Raw genomic sequence first — 17,046 nt, 5'->3', positions numbered from 1 at the left:
TAGAAGCGATTCAAATAGTCGAGCTTTTCAAGCAGGAAGTGACATGGCCAAGCTGCACTTTAGGGCCGTGGAGAAGAGCCTGGAGAGGAGTAAGAGCAAAGGTGGGGAGACCACGCAGGGGGCTGCTGCAATAGTGCCAGGGGCGGGTGAGGATGGCCGACAGCCAGGACAGTGAGGTTGGGGGAGAGCAAATACACTGGAAAAGAGGGAGAAGCAGCAGGGTGGGTCAGAGACAGTGTGGCCAAATGGAGAGCGGGGTTTTGGAGGCCAGCAGATCTAAGTTAGCATCCTGATCACACTCTTTACTAGTTACACAAATTACTTCATTTCCCCGAGCTTTAGTCTCCCTGTAGTTCAAACATGGAAAGTGCCATTTTACTCAAAGGTGGGAATGAATTGGACCGTGTTGGGCACTTCAGTAGGTACTCAGTAATATTATTTATGTGGTAGGCAGGAATCCAGGATGGCTCCCACGACTTCCGCCCCCTGGTTTACAAGCCCTGTCTAATGCCCTCCCCTGGAGTGTGGGCAGGACGGTGACTGCGATGGGATACTGACTCCCACGATTATTTCACGTGAGATGGCAGGTGGAATTAAGGTCCCCAGGGAGTGAATCCGAGTCAGTCATTACGATTATCCCATGTGGGCCTGACCTGGTCAGGTGAGCCCATGAAGGAAACAGATGCAGCAGCAGACACGCTCCTGCTGGCCTTGGCCTTGGAGGAAACAGGTGCCATGAGTTCCACAACAGCAAGAAGCTGAACGCTGCCAGCAGCCCGAAGGAGCCGCCAACTCTTGGAAGGGGCCCTTGTGTCTCAGGTGAGAGCCTGGACAGGGCTCTCGGGCTCAGTCTGCGAGAGCCTGAGCAGAGCCCAGTGGAGCCCTATCTGGACTTCTGATCTACAGAATTGGGAGATCATAAAGAAATGCTGTTTTAAACGGCCGAGTCTGTGGTAATTTGTTATGCTACAATAGAAATCTACTCCGAGTTCTTTTCTATTCCCTGCCTTTTTCAAAATAGAATTTGTGGCATCCAAAAAGCTAATACAAGCTTTTTCACACATAGAAAACGGCAACACGGCCTTTACTTTAAACTTTTCATTTAAATAGTAAAGGTCCCATTTTCACTCTTCTGTTGGTGAAGCCAGCCCTGTTTAAGGAGGTTGGAGTTCTGGGTGCTGCTTCTCCTTCATTAATTTTGTAGCAGCTTCACAGCCCCAAATGCTTTAAGTGTTCTAATAAGACACAATGGAGCAGCACTACACACACAACACACCAAGCTTACCCAAGTTCTATATTTAAGGGGGAGAGAGAGAGAAAGAGAGAGAGAGAGAGAGGGAATGAGAATATGCGTGAGGGCTGGACTGACCAGTCTGGGTGATTCCGCTCCAAGAACCTATTCCTTGGCGTGTGAAAGAGGATAAATCTGCTTTCCCCAGGTATTTCCTGTATGTCTCTCTCAGGGTGTACAACTCACTACTAATCGAGTGTAGCTAACGGTAAAAATAGTAAAATGATGGCTCCTGCAAATATGCCAATGACTTCCCTGGTGCGGAAGACAGGAAACCTAGCTGCACTGGGCTGGCATTCTGTCGGACTCAGACCCTGCTGGCCTTCACTGTGGAGTCTTCCTGGGGCATCTTCAAGGGAAACTCTGACTAACAGCTTCCACCTTATGTGCTGACCTTAGCATCTAATCATTGCACAAGATGCAACTTCAGTCTGTGCACTCAAGTTCCAAATTAAACTGGTTAAAACTTTCCCAGGGCACAGACATTTTTATAAATTAGTAGTTAAAAACACACAAACAATGGATGATCTCTACACATACAAAACTTCCCACGAGATTCTAAATGAAAGGCCAGTTATTTCCAGTCCGACTTTCTCATGCAAGTATTGCAAGTGATCCACAGTGGATCTGGAATAACATGAACTGCCCTTTAATAAAATGTTAATATTTTGAAAACTTGGATACATTAGTATTAATTGTAGCAAATGACTTGTAACAAGTCCACTTACTGTGACTCACAATGTTGTAATTTTACAGCCAGAACATCCTTTTAAATGTTTGATGACATTTGTCACAGTATCAAGATCTTTCAAAGAGCAACTTCTTAATGCTCTTTATAAAACAGTCCTGCTTAATTAACTCTTTGGGATCTTAGACTCTGAGAATATGATAAAAACTACTCTTCAAGCCTTCTCATGACTCTAGTTTAAAAATGTCTTTTAAAGGATAAACTTTCTGAGGGTTAAGTCAAAACATAATTTAGAAATCTTAAAAATACAACTTGGCTTTCTTCTGCTGATGAGAGGGTCTGATCTCTTCATTAATATGAACAGTGAGGAGACATCTATGGAAATTAAGCCTTTTAACAACCTTACTAGGTGGTGCCATCATCACTGCCATTTTAAACACGAGGAAACGGAGATCCATAGTCATATATCAATGGAGTGGCAGGGCCAGCATCTGAACTCAGTCTGGCTTTGGAGCCCGTGCTCATAACCATGACAACTGATGCTCTTGCAAATGAACTGGACTGAGATCCCTAAGTCTGATCTGGCTAAAGGACAGGGTGCAAAGTAAGGTTTTCACACCAAAGCTTTTATTTTGACCATTCTGAATGGAAATCTTTCTAAAATATACGCTGTACTCCTGCTCTCTCTCATAATATACCTCTGTCTATAATTTAAATACTTTCTGTATAGTGGAAAGAGAATGGATCCTGTCATCAGAAAAACCTGGGTTTAAATTCCTACTCTGCCACTAAATAGGTGCGTGTCCTGGGCCAGGTAATATCACTTTTTTGGGCTTATTTCTGTGAAATGGAGATAATATCGACACTTCATTGGGTTCTTGTAAAAATTCACTGATATACCATAGATTAAAAAACTTAGTGTCGTGCTGAGAACACTAGAGTAAAACCTCTACAAATATAGCTATTACTATTGTAATTTACTAATTCTTACTCAGTTCTACCTTCTTCCTTAATTCATCTTTGGCTTCAAGATTCGGCTCAGATGACAGCTCCCCCAGGAAACCTTCTCTGACACCTCCAGGCTCTCCACATGCTCCCTCAGCACCTGTCTCTGCTGAGGTCCATCACATGGAACACTTTCCAACCTCTCTTACTACACCCAAGACTGACACTATCCCACTCATGTTTGTCCACAGCACCTGGCAAGTGCCTGGCACAATGCATGAGTACCGAGTAAGACCGACTCAGTTGTGCATGAAAGGCCAGTGTGCACTCATTTGTATTATTACCTCATCCGATCTTCACAACACCCTGTAGGTGCAGTAGCTGAGTGCCAGAGCGCTATTCCACAAAGAACAGGCTCAGAGAGGCCACATGATCCATCTCTAGGCAATGTTCCTTCCCCCAGCACCCCTGAAGTGCTCCCAGAAGCTGTAAGAAACTCGCTTTATAACATCTGCTTTTGCTCCTTAGAGACCCTGTTTTGGTTCTTAACTGTTTCCAAACAGGTGAGATAGTGCAGTGTTTGCTTCCTAAAAGCAAAAAACAGAGCAAAACAAAAACAAAACCATAAAAGCATAGTTTCCTTGTTTAGTCTAACGTGATTGGTGGTTGAAAAAGTTTTAAAAAGATGCTTTCATTTTATGCTTTTGAAGAATTCACGATGAAATCAACAGTAATTATTAAACAACTATTTACTGAGCTGAGCCTGTGCTAAGTGTGTTATGTGTATCACCTAATTTAGTCTTAATAACCTCATTTGAAGTGAGGAAACAATCTTAAGAGGACAAGGCTAAAGTAGCAGAACAAGAATCTAAGTCTGCTGAATTTGAGTCCAAGCTCTCATTATATTTCATCATATTCTGCCTCTTTAATTTAAAAACATCTTTACATACGTCTTAGTAGGACTAATCTCAGACAGCAGCACACTATATTGATTTCCTCTGACCTAGAACCAACCTACTTTTAGCTTTGTCAAAAGGTATTATGGCACTGGGTAGCCATCTCTTAAAGTTTTAAAAAGGCATGTGGTAGAATGGAAAGAGGACAGGTTTGGGGTTAAAGAAACCCATGTTAAAATTCTGGCTCCACGTCTTTTCAGCTTTCTCCTCTGCCAAATGGTACCTATCAGTCAGGACTGCTATGCATGTAAAATGCCTAGGAAAGCCTGGCACATGGCAGGCACTCATAGATGGTAGTTACTAGCTTTCACCACTTGCTGCTGTTGTTCAGCTTCAGTCTTACCAATGGAGAATGTATACAGAACCATCACAAGGCTAATTATAGCTCAGACTTCAGCTCAGCAGACTGGCAACAATGCCTGGGTGTGCAGGCAGTAGGACACCTGGCTAGCCTTAGTTGGCTTAGAGAAAATGTGGACATTCTGGAAACATACAGATAATTAAAGGACACCTCTCTGAAGTGGCAACATTATTTTGAGTGATAGTGGATAGGCTTTGTTGATTTAATAAAACTTTGAAATGTTCCCATGTCCTGTGCCTCCTATATACACACAAAAACTTCCACTCTAATGGGATGATCTTTAAGGGGAGGCATTAAGATACTACCATGTGATGAATCTTGCAGAGAATAACCCTGCTCACATTTGCAGTGAGCTCTTTTATTCACTAGTTACGATCAGTGAACAATGTTTTATGGTTTCATCAGCCACTTGTATTTCCTGAATAAATGGAAAACAGCACAAATGAGCAAACAGACACACCAGAGGAAGTTATATATTAAAGAGTAATCATGGATAAGTAACACAAGGAATGCTCAAGGCTGCCCAGTGAATTCAGCTGAGTATGTCAGTAAATAGTGAACATATAATCACTTTTCTGTACTTAATAAGAGAAATACATTCAGGAAAGTAAGATCATGCTTTTCTACTTTTCTGGCTACTAGCTTTGTAGAAAAGTCATGTTTGGGAGGAACGTTTCTTGTTTTTGACACAAAAAATGTATACCTTCTTAATCTTAAAATTTGATTGTTTTAGAATTTCTCTTACTTGGTATATATGAAATTTTTCCTTTAAAAACTGCTGTGCTCAAAAAAAATATTACCATGTGATTTCTCTGTTCCTTCTTAGAAAGCAAGATTCAACAACAAAGATACAAGCAAGCAAGCAAGAACACCCACCTCCCAAATAGAACTCAACACTGAAAAGGTTTCCTGTCACTAGGGAGATAGCCCAATTTCCCTTCTTTGTATCAGTCAAAATTCTCCAGTAAGAGTTCCACCCCTGCTGCCTTCGCTGCTCACTATCCCTTGACCTCCGCCCATCTGGCTCCTATTCTTCCCCACCACACGTAACAATTTGTCCTCTCCAGCATGAGACCGTCTACTCTGAGACTGCCTGTCTCCTCCCTTCCGTGACACTGACCCCTCTCTGGTTTTCCTCCAACACACCTGCTCCCTCTTCCTTCGCCAGTGCTCTCAGGTGAGTGTTCTGTAAGATTCTGCTCCGGGCTCTGTTCCCTCCGGTCCACTCACATATTTCATTCACTGCACAGGAGCACCCAACTTCTAGCCCTAGTTGCAAACATTCTACTGAATCCTAGGCCTCGCATTTCCATTGCTCTCTGGAAATTCCAGTGAGATGATTCTAACAACTAATATTTATGAACTGTCCACTAATGTGCTGAGCATGGTGCAAAGCCAAAGTTCCCAAACTTTGCTGGTTCATGGTGCCTACTTTTCACATGGTACTTGCTTTCCATCAGACCAATTACAGAAAACCCAGCTTTGAAACGATATGGCTTTATTAAAAGACATGTACATGAGAAGATACTGAAACTGTGAATTACTTTGAGCTAGTAATTCACAAGGTTTCTGACAGATGTCAAGTACTGCTGTCTCTTTAGAAAATTTAATATATTTAAAATATCTAATGGTGCCCCTTTGAGTTTGCTATGGCACCTTGCCACACTGAAGTCCTAAACACATCCCCATGCATCATCTCATTCAGTCTGTATGGGTCCTATTCGGGCAGTGATGGCGAACCTTTTGAGCTCGGCATGTCAGCATTTTGAAAAACCCTAACTTAACTCTGGTGCCGTGTCATATATAGAAATTTTTTGATATTTGCAACCATAGTAAAACAAAGACTTATATTTTTGATATTTATTTTATATATTTAAATGCCATTTAACAAAGAAAAATCAACCAAAAATAAATGAGTTTGCGTGTCACCTCTGACACACGTGTCATAGGTTCGCCATCACTGTATTAGGGTCTATTATCACCCCCAGCTTACAGATGGAGAAGCTGCGTAGCTTGTGCAACATCACAGAGCTTATCAGTGGCAGAGCCAGGATTTGAACCCAAGTGCTTTGGCTCCACAGCTCACTATCTTGACCACTTAGATGTGCTGAATCTCTTGATGCTTATATCTTAACTATAAACCTAACTTATCTTCTCCCAAACCAGCCAGTCTTCTTGCTTCCTACTTTGATTGCAGCCCTGGTCACAGACTCTAAGGGAGAAAGGGGACAGAGGCCTTCAGCATTTCTACAGTTGGCTCTCCAGTCTCTGCTCACTGTAGACTGAGGGAACAGGATTCCTGAAACATTTCTGTCTAGGTGGACTTTCAGGTAGTTCTTTTTTATACTGAAACAAAACCCAGGAAAGGATGTTTGTTTAAAGCTTCACAGAAGTTTAAAAAGCACGGCATGTGTCCCATAAATATTTGTTGGATAAATTATTACATTCAAAGTCTGAATGCTTCAGGTTTGGACAGTCACAATCAAATACTGATTCGTAGGAAGACTTGTGCCCTGACTATAATTCTTTTTCACTAGCAACTGCTGGCCACATGGGGGAAATTACAAATAACTCCCTACCACTGAGGAGATTATAATTTTATTTTCTAAGGTACTTAGGTTCAAAACCTTAAGGGACATCTTTATGCTCACTTGTATTTCTGGCATCCAAGCCCAGTGGCCAGATGTCAGTTTTCCCTTCAGCTGCTCCTGAACCTGTCTCCCATTTTATTTCTATCAGCTTTGACAACTGATTTTGGACTAGAATAAGCTTCTGGGTTGTCTGTCTCAAGTCTCTCTTCAGTCTAAACCACCTGGTACAGCTCTATCATTTTATTCTGAAATTATCATTTAGAGCAGTGGTCGCCAACCGGTGGTCCGCAGACCACTGGTGGTCTGTGAGGTCCGAAAGGTTGGCGGCCACTGTTTTAAGGAAACCTTTAAAAGCGGTCGCCAACCGGTGGTCCGTGAGGTCCAAAAGGTTGGCGACTGCTGATTTAGAGCATATCTACACCCTACTCATAACCCCAAAGTGTCCACTGCCAAATCCTTTATTTTGGAATTTAAAACTCTCTGCCATTTGCTCCCGCGTTTTTTAATACATGTTTTCATCGACATAGTCACTCATTTGCCATATCACAAAATGCTTACCAAGGACATAAAGGAATTGAAGGCACTATTAAGGTGACTAAAACAGCCCCTGCCGAGTTAAAACACCTGTAAGAAGCTAATAGTCTTTAACAGGGGAAATGGAACATGTACAAAGATGGCAGTAAGTGTAATAAGGGAGAGATAGCAAGGTGTTATGAGAGTTCAGAAGTTAATTCTGCTCCTGGCTGGGTTGGTCAGTTGGTTAGAGTGTCCCGAGATGCTAAGGTTGTGGGCTCAATCCCCAGTCAGGGCACATACAAGAAACAACCAATGAATTGATAAATAAGTAGAACAACAAATCGATGTTTCTCTCTCTCTCTCTCTCAAATCAATCAAGAAGTTAATTCTGACTGGAGGGTCGGGATGTCTTAGAAGAGGTGGCATTTGATTAAGTCTTGAAGGGAATGCACAGCTTCAACACGTGAGAATGGGAAGAGGGCTTAGAAGAAAATGAGCAGAGGAATAGTGGTAAGAATGTACGGGAAACAAGTTCAGTTCCCACACAGTCCATGGAAGCACATAGTTTTGAGTTTGGGTTGAGTGGCAGGAAATGGGGAATACAGAGAGAGATAAAGGAGGAGATGCAGGTCTGGGGATGTGACGTACCCAAGGCATACAGGTAGAAAGCTGTATCAGGCAGCTAGAAACGCAGGACTGGAGTTCAGTAGTTTTGCAATGCTACTTCCTAAACATCTCTCTGCCTCCATGCGTTCCCTTCCACTGACATCCTTTTCCTTCTTTAAGCTTTCTCTGACCACCCTCCCTATGCTTGACACAGTGGGACAACAACTCCATTAAGAAAAACCATGAATAATTAAGATTGCTGTTTTGTATCAGACAGACTCAGCCATTGGTAATATTTTATACTTTGTGTCATTCCAAGAGATTTACCTTGCTACATTCCCAGTTGTTCACCTCGGCTGCTTATTTCCACATCTACCTACTACTATCAAGGACAAACCTGCCTCTCTCTCTCTGTCTCTTTCTCTCTCTTTAAATCCTCACCTGAGGATATGTTTTTTAAAAATTGATTTTAGAGCGAGACAGAGAGAAACATCATTGTAAGAAAGAAACATGGATCAGTTAGTTGCCTCCCGTACACGCCCGAACCGGGTATCGAACCAATGACCCTTCTATGCACGGGACGATGCTCCAACCAGATGAAGCCAGGACCCTGCTTCATCTCTTACCCCCACCACACCTTAAAAAATGTTTTACCTTTTCTCCTCTTTCTCTCTCTTTATCCTTTTCCTCCTTTTTCTTTTTTTTCTCACTATGCCCATCAGTGTGGAGGCCAGGAAGTGGTGGGGGAGGGGCAGCTGCTGCAGGGTAGGGGATGCTGGGAGGAGGGCCAGGAGTCATTGTGATCTCTCCCACCACTGCAGCAGAAAGGCCTGAACTTCTCTTGGACTTGGAATGGCGTCTCTCCTTATGCTTCTCCTTGTCCTTCTTCTTTTTGCTTTTCTTTGACTTCTTTTTCTTCTTGATTTCCCGGTAAGAGTCATCTATCACCAACTCACCAGCCTCGAGCTCCCCTCCAGAGGTTGAGTCTGATTCTACTAGGATAGGCTCAAGCCCTGGAAGATCGAGATTAGCACTGTGGGGTTCTGGGAACTGGGAGGCATCAGACCCACAGCCTTCAGGGCCAGAAGATGAATGTGGGTCTGAGGACGACTTGTGCTTCTTCCGGGCTGTTTTCAGAAAGCTCTGTAACTCGTGTCCTAGGAGTAAAGCACCTTGCTCATCCCGAGCTGATTTCTTAGAGGACTTTTTCGCAGCCCCTTGCTGAGAGGGGTACTGAAAAGACTCCTCCTCCACGGAGCTGCTTCCCTTCTCCTTTGGGGAGAGAATGAGCTTCATCTTTAAACCGTCAGGCTCACGGAGGGTCAGTGTCTCGGTATTCACAAAGAGCGGTTTCATTTTTTTGGATTTGTGGGAACCACCGTCCTCCAGGGACAGCTCCCCACTGCTTCCACTGACTTTCTTCCTGTGGTGGTCCTTTTTACTCTCCGAGTGGCTAGAAGAGCTAGAGGACTTCTCCCCTGTCTTCTTGGAGGACTTGGCGCCTGCGGCCAGCGGGGAAGTGATAGCTTTCAGCAGGTCCATAGCTGTATCAGCAGCTTGCGGGCTGGACCTTTTCTTTTTCTTCTGTGACGATTCCAAAGACGAAATATCTAGAAATAACCAAGAGAAGTAGTGTCCATGTGACAAAGCAACTTCCAACAAGTTTCCCCTCTCCCCCCCACCCCCCCCAAACACCCAACTAACACGAGGAAGAAGCCAACAGGAGTGATTTAAGGGGAGGTCCTTCAATTGATTCCTAACATTCAGAGAGGATGCCCATGTGCTTCTTGGCCTGGTAGACCCTGCCTCTGACCCTGGAGACAGTTCTCACCACTACAGTTGTTTTTCTTCACTGAGTCTTCACCAGCAACCACAGAGCATACCCAGAATAGCCTATAGCTGTGGGATTATGAGGACAGGTGACCCTTGAACAACATGGTGTGAACTGCACGGGTCCACTTACATGCAGGTTTTTTCAATAAATACTATAAATGTATTTTCTCTTGCTTATGATTTCCTTAATAACATTGTCTTCTCTCTTGCTTACTTTATTGTAAAAGTAAAGTATGTAATACATATAACATACAAAATACGTGTTGACTGTTTATGATATTGGTAAGGCTTCCGGTCAATAACAGGCCATTAGCAGTTAAGTTTTTGGGAAGTCAAAGTTATATGTGGATTGAACTGTGCGAGTCAGTGCCCCAAACCCCCGCGTTGTTCAAGGGTCAACGAGGTTACAATTCAGGTTTACCGCAGACAGAGTACTGTTTGTTTCTGTGTCCAGGACAGACCCATTCTAGTAAAGAGTTAGTCTTGTCAGCTGTGTGCATCACACAGCTAAGAAAAGGTGGTCTATGAGCAGATGTCCACTGGATTGAGAATTAACCCGTAGGTGCAGGCCAGAGGGCCCAGGATGACTTATGGTAAAAGGGATGCTAGATAACATTGGGCACAAGATAAGTGGGTGATTGGGGAGAGAAGGAACCTGGTACCTGGTGTATCACAAATGAAGACTGTTCTTCTATGCTGAATCCTCCAAAATACCAGCCCTCCACCTCTCTCCTCCTTCACACTGGTTTATCGGCACTCAGAACAAGAACCACTGTCCTGTTAAATAGGCCACTGAGTCAGCAACATCTGGATCCCTTTCCCCTACCCCGACTCCAAGAACCAGTGATGTGTCTGTCCCACCTGCTGCCCCTTCCCATCCTTACCTCCATAGTAGTAATCATCAGAGGAGTGCTTCCTCTTCTTCTTGTGCGTGTCCGTCCCCAAGAAGTAAAACTCACTATCCTGGAATTAAAGAGGAAGAATTGACCCATGAATAAGATGATGAGGCAAAAGTAGCTTGGAACCAATCTTGTTTTTCGATGATTTCTGACTTCGGGAAACAAAATAAAACAGAAAATAATGAAAATAGATACAAAAGATGTTTGTTTTTCTTTTTAAAAGCTTTTAACAGAAATTCTTTCTCCAACTATTAGGAAATACGATATGTGATAGTTTAAAACTTTCCTAATTCAAATGTTTAGAATTTACCTTTAACTTCTTCTTGGAAGAATTCCTGACCTGAGCAGCGATTTCTTCCTCTTCCCTTAAAAAATCTTTGTAAGAACGTTTCTTCTCTCGTTGGCTTCTGCCAGCTGCTAGTCCTATGTCCTCAAAGCTGTGATCACCATCGAAGCAATCTGAGAAGCACAGGTTCATTTGGGAAGAAAAGGAAATGAGAAAGTCAAGTAAGTAACAACCAAATGACATCTGTAATGCAACCGTCCCTCCATTTCCAAATTAAAATAATGTTTCAGTAAGTCCACGGGAACATGAAATCCAAGGAGACAAGAATATTTCTTGAAGACCTGGCTGCAAATACAAGAATCAAACCTGAAGAAGCAATACTTCTATGCTATGCAAAGGCCCAACGTGCATTCTCAGACATGGTTCTCAGTTGTGATCTGGCAGGTGGACACCGACTTGCAGAGGTAAGGCTGAAAAGAACAACGATTCACGTGCTGTGCTGCTCTGCGGGAGTCCAATGTGTGATTCCTACCCCAGACTCCTGCACATGGAGCTGGCAAGGACCACGAGTGCTGCAGGGGATCGCCTCAATACACTACATTTCAGGCTCCTGTGTTGGAACCCTGTGTTGGTGTTCGTTCCATGGGCCCAGTCTGGGGATGACGTGGAGGCTTAACAGTGCTCTGGATCAACACTTGGGAGTCCAGGCTGTGATGGCCAGTCCTGGTCTCTAGGTCCATGGGCTGCAAGGACTGCAGAGGACACACCCTTTGAAATGCTTCTCGGATTAAGGGGTCATACCTTCTTTCTTCACGGCGTCATCATAAGCCATGGCGGTCCTGCAGGGCCTTTGAGAAGTGTCGCTGTGTCCAGGGTCCTTCCCGTCTCCAGGACCAGGCCTGAGAAACAAAGAAGGAAAACCTTCCTGTAATGCGACATCACTGTGGAGATGCAACCTTCCAGACGGAAATGCGTGGTGATCCAAGGGCAGACCGGAAGGGCAGCAAGGCATAAAGGAGTGTTTTGTCACCTCCTCATTCTGTTTGTCAATAGAGTGGGGTTGAAACTGTAGGAAGTGCACTTGCCTTAATTTGATTTGATTCATGAATTAAAGTTGTTGTTTGAGGAAGTATATAAAATACCTCCCACATAAAAATTACTTCAAAATTAATGAGAATTTCTGAAATGCCAACAGGACTGACAACACTGAGAGAGAGTAAACACCGACATTAAGTCAGAGGGATAGGTTCAACATGGTTACGAAATGCAGATAAAGCAGGATGTGGAGGAAGACAGATTGCACCACATTCGAGACTACAAAGTCCTACCATTTGGATTGGCAACAGGCTAAAATCTACTGCACTGCCATTTAGACAGACATAACAATGACATTATAGGGATATTAAAGATCTTTGAAGCATATATATATATATATTTTTAATATATATATTATTTTATTGATTTTTTTACAGAGAAGAAGGGAGAAGGATAGAGAGTTAGAAACATCGATGAGAGAGAAACATTGATCAGTTGCCTCCTGCTCACTCCCCACTGGGGATGTGCCTGCAACCAAGGTACATGCCCTTGACCAGAATCGAACCCAGGACCCTGGAGTCTGCAGGCCGATGCTCTATCCACTGAGCCAAGCCGGTTAGGGCTATATTTTTAAATATATATTTTTATTGATTTCAGAGAGGAAGGGAGAGGGAGAGATAGAAACGTCAATCATGAGAGAGAATCATTGATCGGCTGCCTCCTGCACACCCAGTGCTGGGGATTGAGCCCGCAACCTGGGCACATGCCCTTGACTGGAATCAAACCTGGGACCCTTCAGTCCACAGGCTGATGTTCTATTCACTGAGCCAAATCAGCCAGAGCCGAAGGATATGTTTTGCATACATTTTGTTAGGCTATATGAATTTGCTCAAATCACAGAAATGTAAAAATAGGTACACTTCTTATATTAGTTGGCCCTATGACAGCTTTCAACACTATCAGCCTTTAACATTTTAAAGGCTAGGTGAAAATAAGAATGAATATTTGTCAACTGGTGACAAAATATTTACGATTATTAAGATTTTCACTACTTTGAAAAATTACTGTAATATACAAATTTTATGTCTTGAATTTGTTATTATTTTTTGGCATTCAAGTTACATGTCCATTTTGACTTTGAAGATAACAAGCTGTGACCTATACACTAAGAGAAAGTTCTTCAAATACTTTAAGGACAGGCAATGTCACAATTCCTGCAGGAAAAGTCTTTGCAGGAAATTTAGAAATTATATACTAAATATACTGAAAATGTTCTCATCCAGTTAGAGACATGCTTAAAAGTTGATCTGATTGGTCATTTGTTTAAGTTTTATTTTACCTGCATTACTACAGTGAAATTTAGAAATGCTGAAGGACACTTCAATGAGACACTGCCAATCCCTTTACGTAGGTGTGGATAATACTGAAATATGTAACTTTTGTAAAAGAAAAGATGAATTTCATTAACAAGGGAAATGTTCAACTTAATAGCACAAGTCAGATAAAATACAATGCACAGATCTGCCTAATTTGAAAGTACAAAGAAAAAAGTATTACCCAGAACGATTTACAAGATTAAGAAACATAAAAAAGCATTTCTTTACTTTTCTAAGAAGTGGAATGAAGAGTGGACTTGGTCAAGGTAAGAGAAGCTAGAGTGAAGAAAAAACAACAAAATGAACTGAATTGTTTTAAAGATAAACTGAAAAACTGCTTGCTCAAAGGCCTTTTCTAAGGAAATGAAGGGGATATAAAGTTAGGTCTCATGTACAAATATAAGGAGGAAGGGTACATAATGTAGCCAGTTTTTCATGTTTAGCACTAAACTTTCTCCAATAGAAATTACTGTCCTCCTCTTTCCACCCACGTGGCACTAAATCCAAAAGCGGTGAGGGGAGGGGGAATGTCCTAGGGAATTATATCCATTCATTTGAAAATAGCATATCATCTCATTGGCCCTGAAATACTGAGTTTATTAGAAAAATATATAGATCCAATTAGTTTTCATAGGCTGATAATGCCAAGAGATACCGCTACTTTAGACTTCAAGTTAAATGTTTCCCCTGCCAAATGAATTTTGGCAAAGAATGTTTGAGAAACGGAGAATAAAAATCTTAACTATTCTACGTCATCAATATGGCCACCATCTGTTGTCAACAACAAAATGCACTTCTATATGAAGCAGAGGCAGGTCCGGAGCCTATAACCAGGTCTTCCCTTTGGTAATATCAAAACTAACATAAAAGAGTTGAGCAACTGTCAAAACAGAAGTCAGTACCTCTGAAGACAGTCTAAGAAAACAAGGGCCTCTTACTGCACTATGAAAAGTGCTCTCCGTCTCATAACTGACTGCTTTGGAAAACAATCAGTGAATTTAAGAAGCTCTGAAAGGGAACATAAAATTAGAAGCTGATCCTCAAAGGCACAATATGTATTAGAATCAGGCCTGCTACTATTTAAATTTCCATAAAAAACAGTGAAGAGCATTTTATAAATATAGGATTAAATAACCCATAAAAAAAAAAAGAGAGAGAATGAGGCCTGAAGGAAGTCCAATTCACTAAAATATTGGGGCAGCAGCCACAAGCTTAAAAAAACAATAATTAAACATAGTAAATGAACTGTGCCACCCAGCTAGGCAACTGATGGAGCCTAACTTTCTAAGTACTTTAAAATCAGGATATTACTGCAGCCTAGGGGTTAGTTTTGGTTGCTAACTTAAGAAGATGAAACCAGATAAAGAAGTCTCAAGCAACAGTGTGCAAGAAAGGCAGTTAGGGCAACATATATATGTAAGATCAGATGACTCCCGATATCCCTTCTGGATCTTGGATATTATCCATGATACGTTCAGAGTTCAGGGTTAGGCAGCAGATTGTGAGGATTAATGAAAATTGACATTAAAGTGTTGGCAAATGCAAAACAGGTGTTAACACCCATTCTACTGGATTCTACCGTTTTGCAGTTTATAGAATTGTTGTCAACTTGAAGAGGCAGGCATAATTTCACAACTGTTCCTCTCAGTGGGCTCAGGAATGACAACATCAATGAAAGTTCATTATTCAATGCTGCTTATGGGAGAAATAGACCATCATAAAGAACGTGCACCTATGAAACGTGCCAATTGTTAAATGGCTCTTTGGGGACTTTTCAGGGTGTAAAAAGGCGGCGGCGACGCTTCTCTTCTCTCGCAGGTGAGTATTCGCGTCATGTTCAGGCACAGCTTTCCGGATTAGCCAAAGTAATTGGGGGAAATCCAAAAGCTCCAGCAGTACTTTGTCATCTTGAAAGTCCCAATGATAAATACCGAAAAGATGGAAAAGTGTCGGAAGGGGATGTTCCTGAGGTAGTCCGAGCGATCACTACCAAGCCTCTTCAGCCGAGAAAGTGAATGGATGTTGACAGAGGGAACAAAGCGAGCCCCTGAAACCGGGCAGCAAGCGAAACCCCGAAATCCGGGTCCAGTCCTCCTCTTCCAGACCTCCCTGCGGGAAGGTAGCCGGCCAGTCGGTGCCGGGGAGGAAGACGCGCCTCCAGCCGCCGCCTGTCTCCGCCTGTCTGCGGTCCTCGCTTCCCGGGGCAGGAGCAGGTGATGTCTTCTCACTTTTTTGTCCACATCGCCTCCAATCTCAGCACGGAGCGACTCCGGGTTCTGGCCCCTCCCTCCTCCGGGCACCTACCCTACCTACGCAGCACTCGCAGCCCCTGCCAGCTCTGCCAACTGCAGCGATGCCCCCGCCCGGGGTGGGGGCCCAACCCGCGCATCCCAGGGCGATGGAAACGGAAGCGCGCGCCCACCGCACGGGTCGGCGGGCCACACGCATTTCCCAGCCGCCAGCGACGCACGCTTGGACGGGCCTCCTCCCATCAACAGGCTTTACTCTGGATGCAGCTTTTTCATTTATTTATTTGTTCTGCTACGAGGAGACACAACCAGCCGCCACCTTAACCATCGGAAAGCAGGCAGGTCGACGCTGTTCCTCTTCTGCGTGATAGCGAAGCAAGTGCACGAACCTACACGGAGTAGCCGTGGGGGGACATGGGCCCCACGCAGAGGAGAGTCCACGCGGCGCCGGGCCCCGTCCACACAGAGCCCCCCGGGGCCACCACGTTGGCGGTGCCCACGGCAAACCCACGGGGCTCTCCCGGCAGCTTCGCGGCAACAGCTGGTTCAACAAAGCTCCACGGAGAGGAAAGGAAGGAGGCTGCCTGCATCCTCTCCGGCCCGCGAGGCCCCGGCCCTCCCATCGCCCGGTTCCAGGGCCCGATCCACCTGACAGCCCCGGGGACCCCGCACCCCGGGTCCCCAGCCGCGCCGCGGCCCCAACCCGGGTTCCCGCGTCCCCGGCGGCCTCCCGGCGCCCCCGAGGGCGGAGACGGCCGGGCAGGGGGAGGGGCGGCCCCGGCCCGCAGGCCCCCGCGGCGGCCGCACGCCCCCTCCCGGCCCCGCAGCTTTCCCGCCTTCCCCGTTTGAACAGCTCCCGCCCGCCCTCCTCCTTCGGCCCGCTCCAGCCCCTGCCCGGGGGCGGACTGCGGCCGCTACTCCAGTCCCCGGCTCGGCCCCGGGGCTAGGCCGCGGCGGGTCTGGGGCGCCCCCGGAGCGGTGTCGCGGGCCCCGGGCGGCGGGTGGCGGCGGGGCGGGGCCGCTGCCGCCTCGGGGTGGGGGCTCAGCCCGGCCTCGTGGGGGTTCCGCTCGCCGCTACCTTCACTCGGCTCGCCTGGATCCCGCCTCCGCGCCGCCGCCCGCCGCCATCTTGGAGCCGGAGAGAAAAGCGCGAGCGGCCAGGGAGGCTCAGTCGAGCCCAGAGCGCAGGCTCCGACCCGAAGGGGAATCCCGCTGGTGGCGAGCGCCGAGCGCATCGAATGCGCCGCGCAGCAGGCTGAGCCCGGGGCCGGTTTCTACGGAGAATTGGCGTTAGTCCTCCCCGCATCGCATTGCTGTGGGTTTTGTCTCAGTTTACCGATGAGCTTAAGGGACTTGCCTAACCATACACAGGTAGTTGGAGTGGGCGGCAGGATATTCCTCCAAGCTTTCTGAT

At 45.0% G+C, this 17,046-nt stretch overlaps 1 protein-coding gene across 13 annotated transcripts in view; it reads right to left on the bottom strand.

Moving 5' to 3' along the window:
- Window positions 1-16,804, bottom strand: part of HMGXB4 (HMG-box containing 4) — a 30,492-nt gene extending 13,688 nt beyond the window's left edge. The window contains exons 1-6 of one of the 13 annotated variants that reach the window (XM_036296954.1): window positions 16,711-16,745; window positions 11,339-11,871; window positions 10,997-11,145; window positions 10,672-10,838; window positions 10,450-10,564; window positions 8,609-9,564 (exon numbers count right to left, since the gene is read on the bottom strand). In XM_036296954.1, the coding sequence (XP_036152847.1) occupies window positions 8,609-9,496 (888 nt within the window). In that variant the 5' untranslated portion in view covers window positions 9,497-9,564; window positions 10,450-10,564; window positions 10,672-10,838; ... (1 more) ...; window positions 11,339-11,871; window positions 16,711-16,745. Of the gene's footprint in view, window positions 1-6,126; window positions 6,454-8,608; window positions 9,565-10,449; window positions 10,565-10,671; window positions 10,839-10,996; window positions 11,146-11,338; window positions 12,489-16,710 lie in introns of those variants that run through there. The other 12 variants (XM_036296953.1, XM_036296957.1, XM_036296956.1 and 9 more) reach the window with 12 other exon arrangements.
- Between the last annotated feature and the right edge of the window lie 242 nt (window positions 16,805-17,046).

Source organism: Myotis myotis, unplaced genomic scaffold, assembly GCF_014108235.1.
Source record: "Myotis myotis isolate mMyoMyo1 unplaced genomic scaffold, mMyoMyo1.p scaffold_m19_p_3, whole genome shotgun sequence".
In the NCBI taxonomy this organism is placed as follows: Eukaryota; Metazoa; Chordata; class Mammalia; order Chiroptera; family Vespertilionidae; genus Myotis; species Myotis myotis.
The sequence above is the reverse complement of the archived record's forward strand: the minus strand, read 5'-3'. Positions and strand labels throughout refer to the sequence as shown.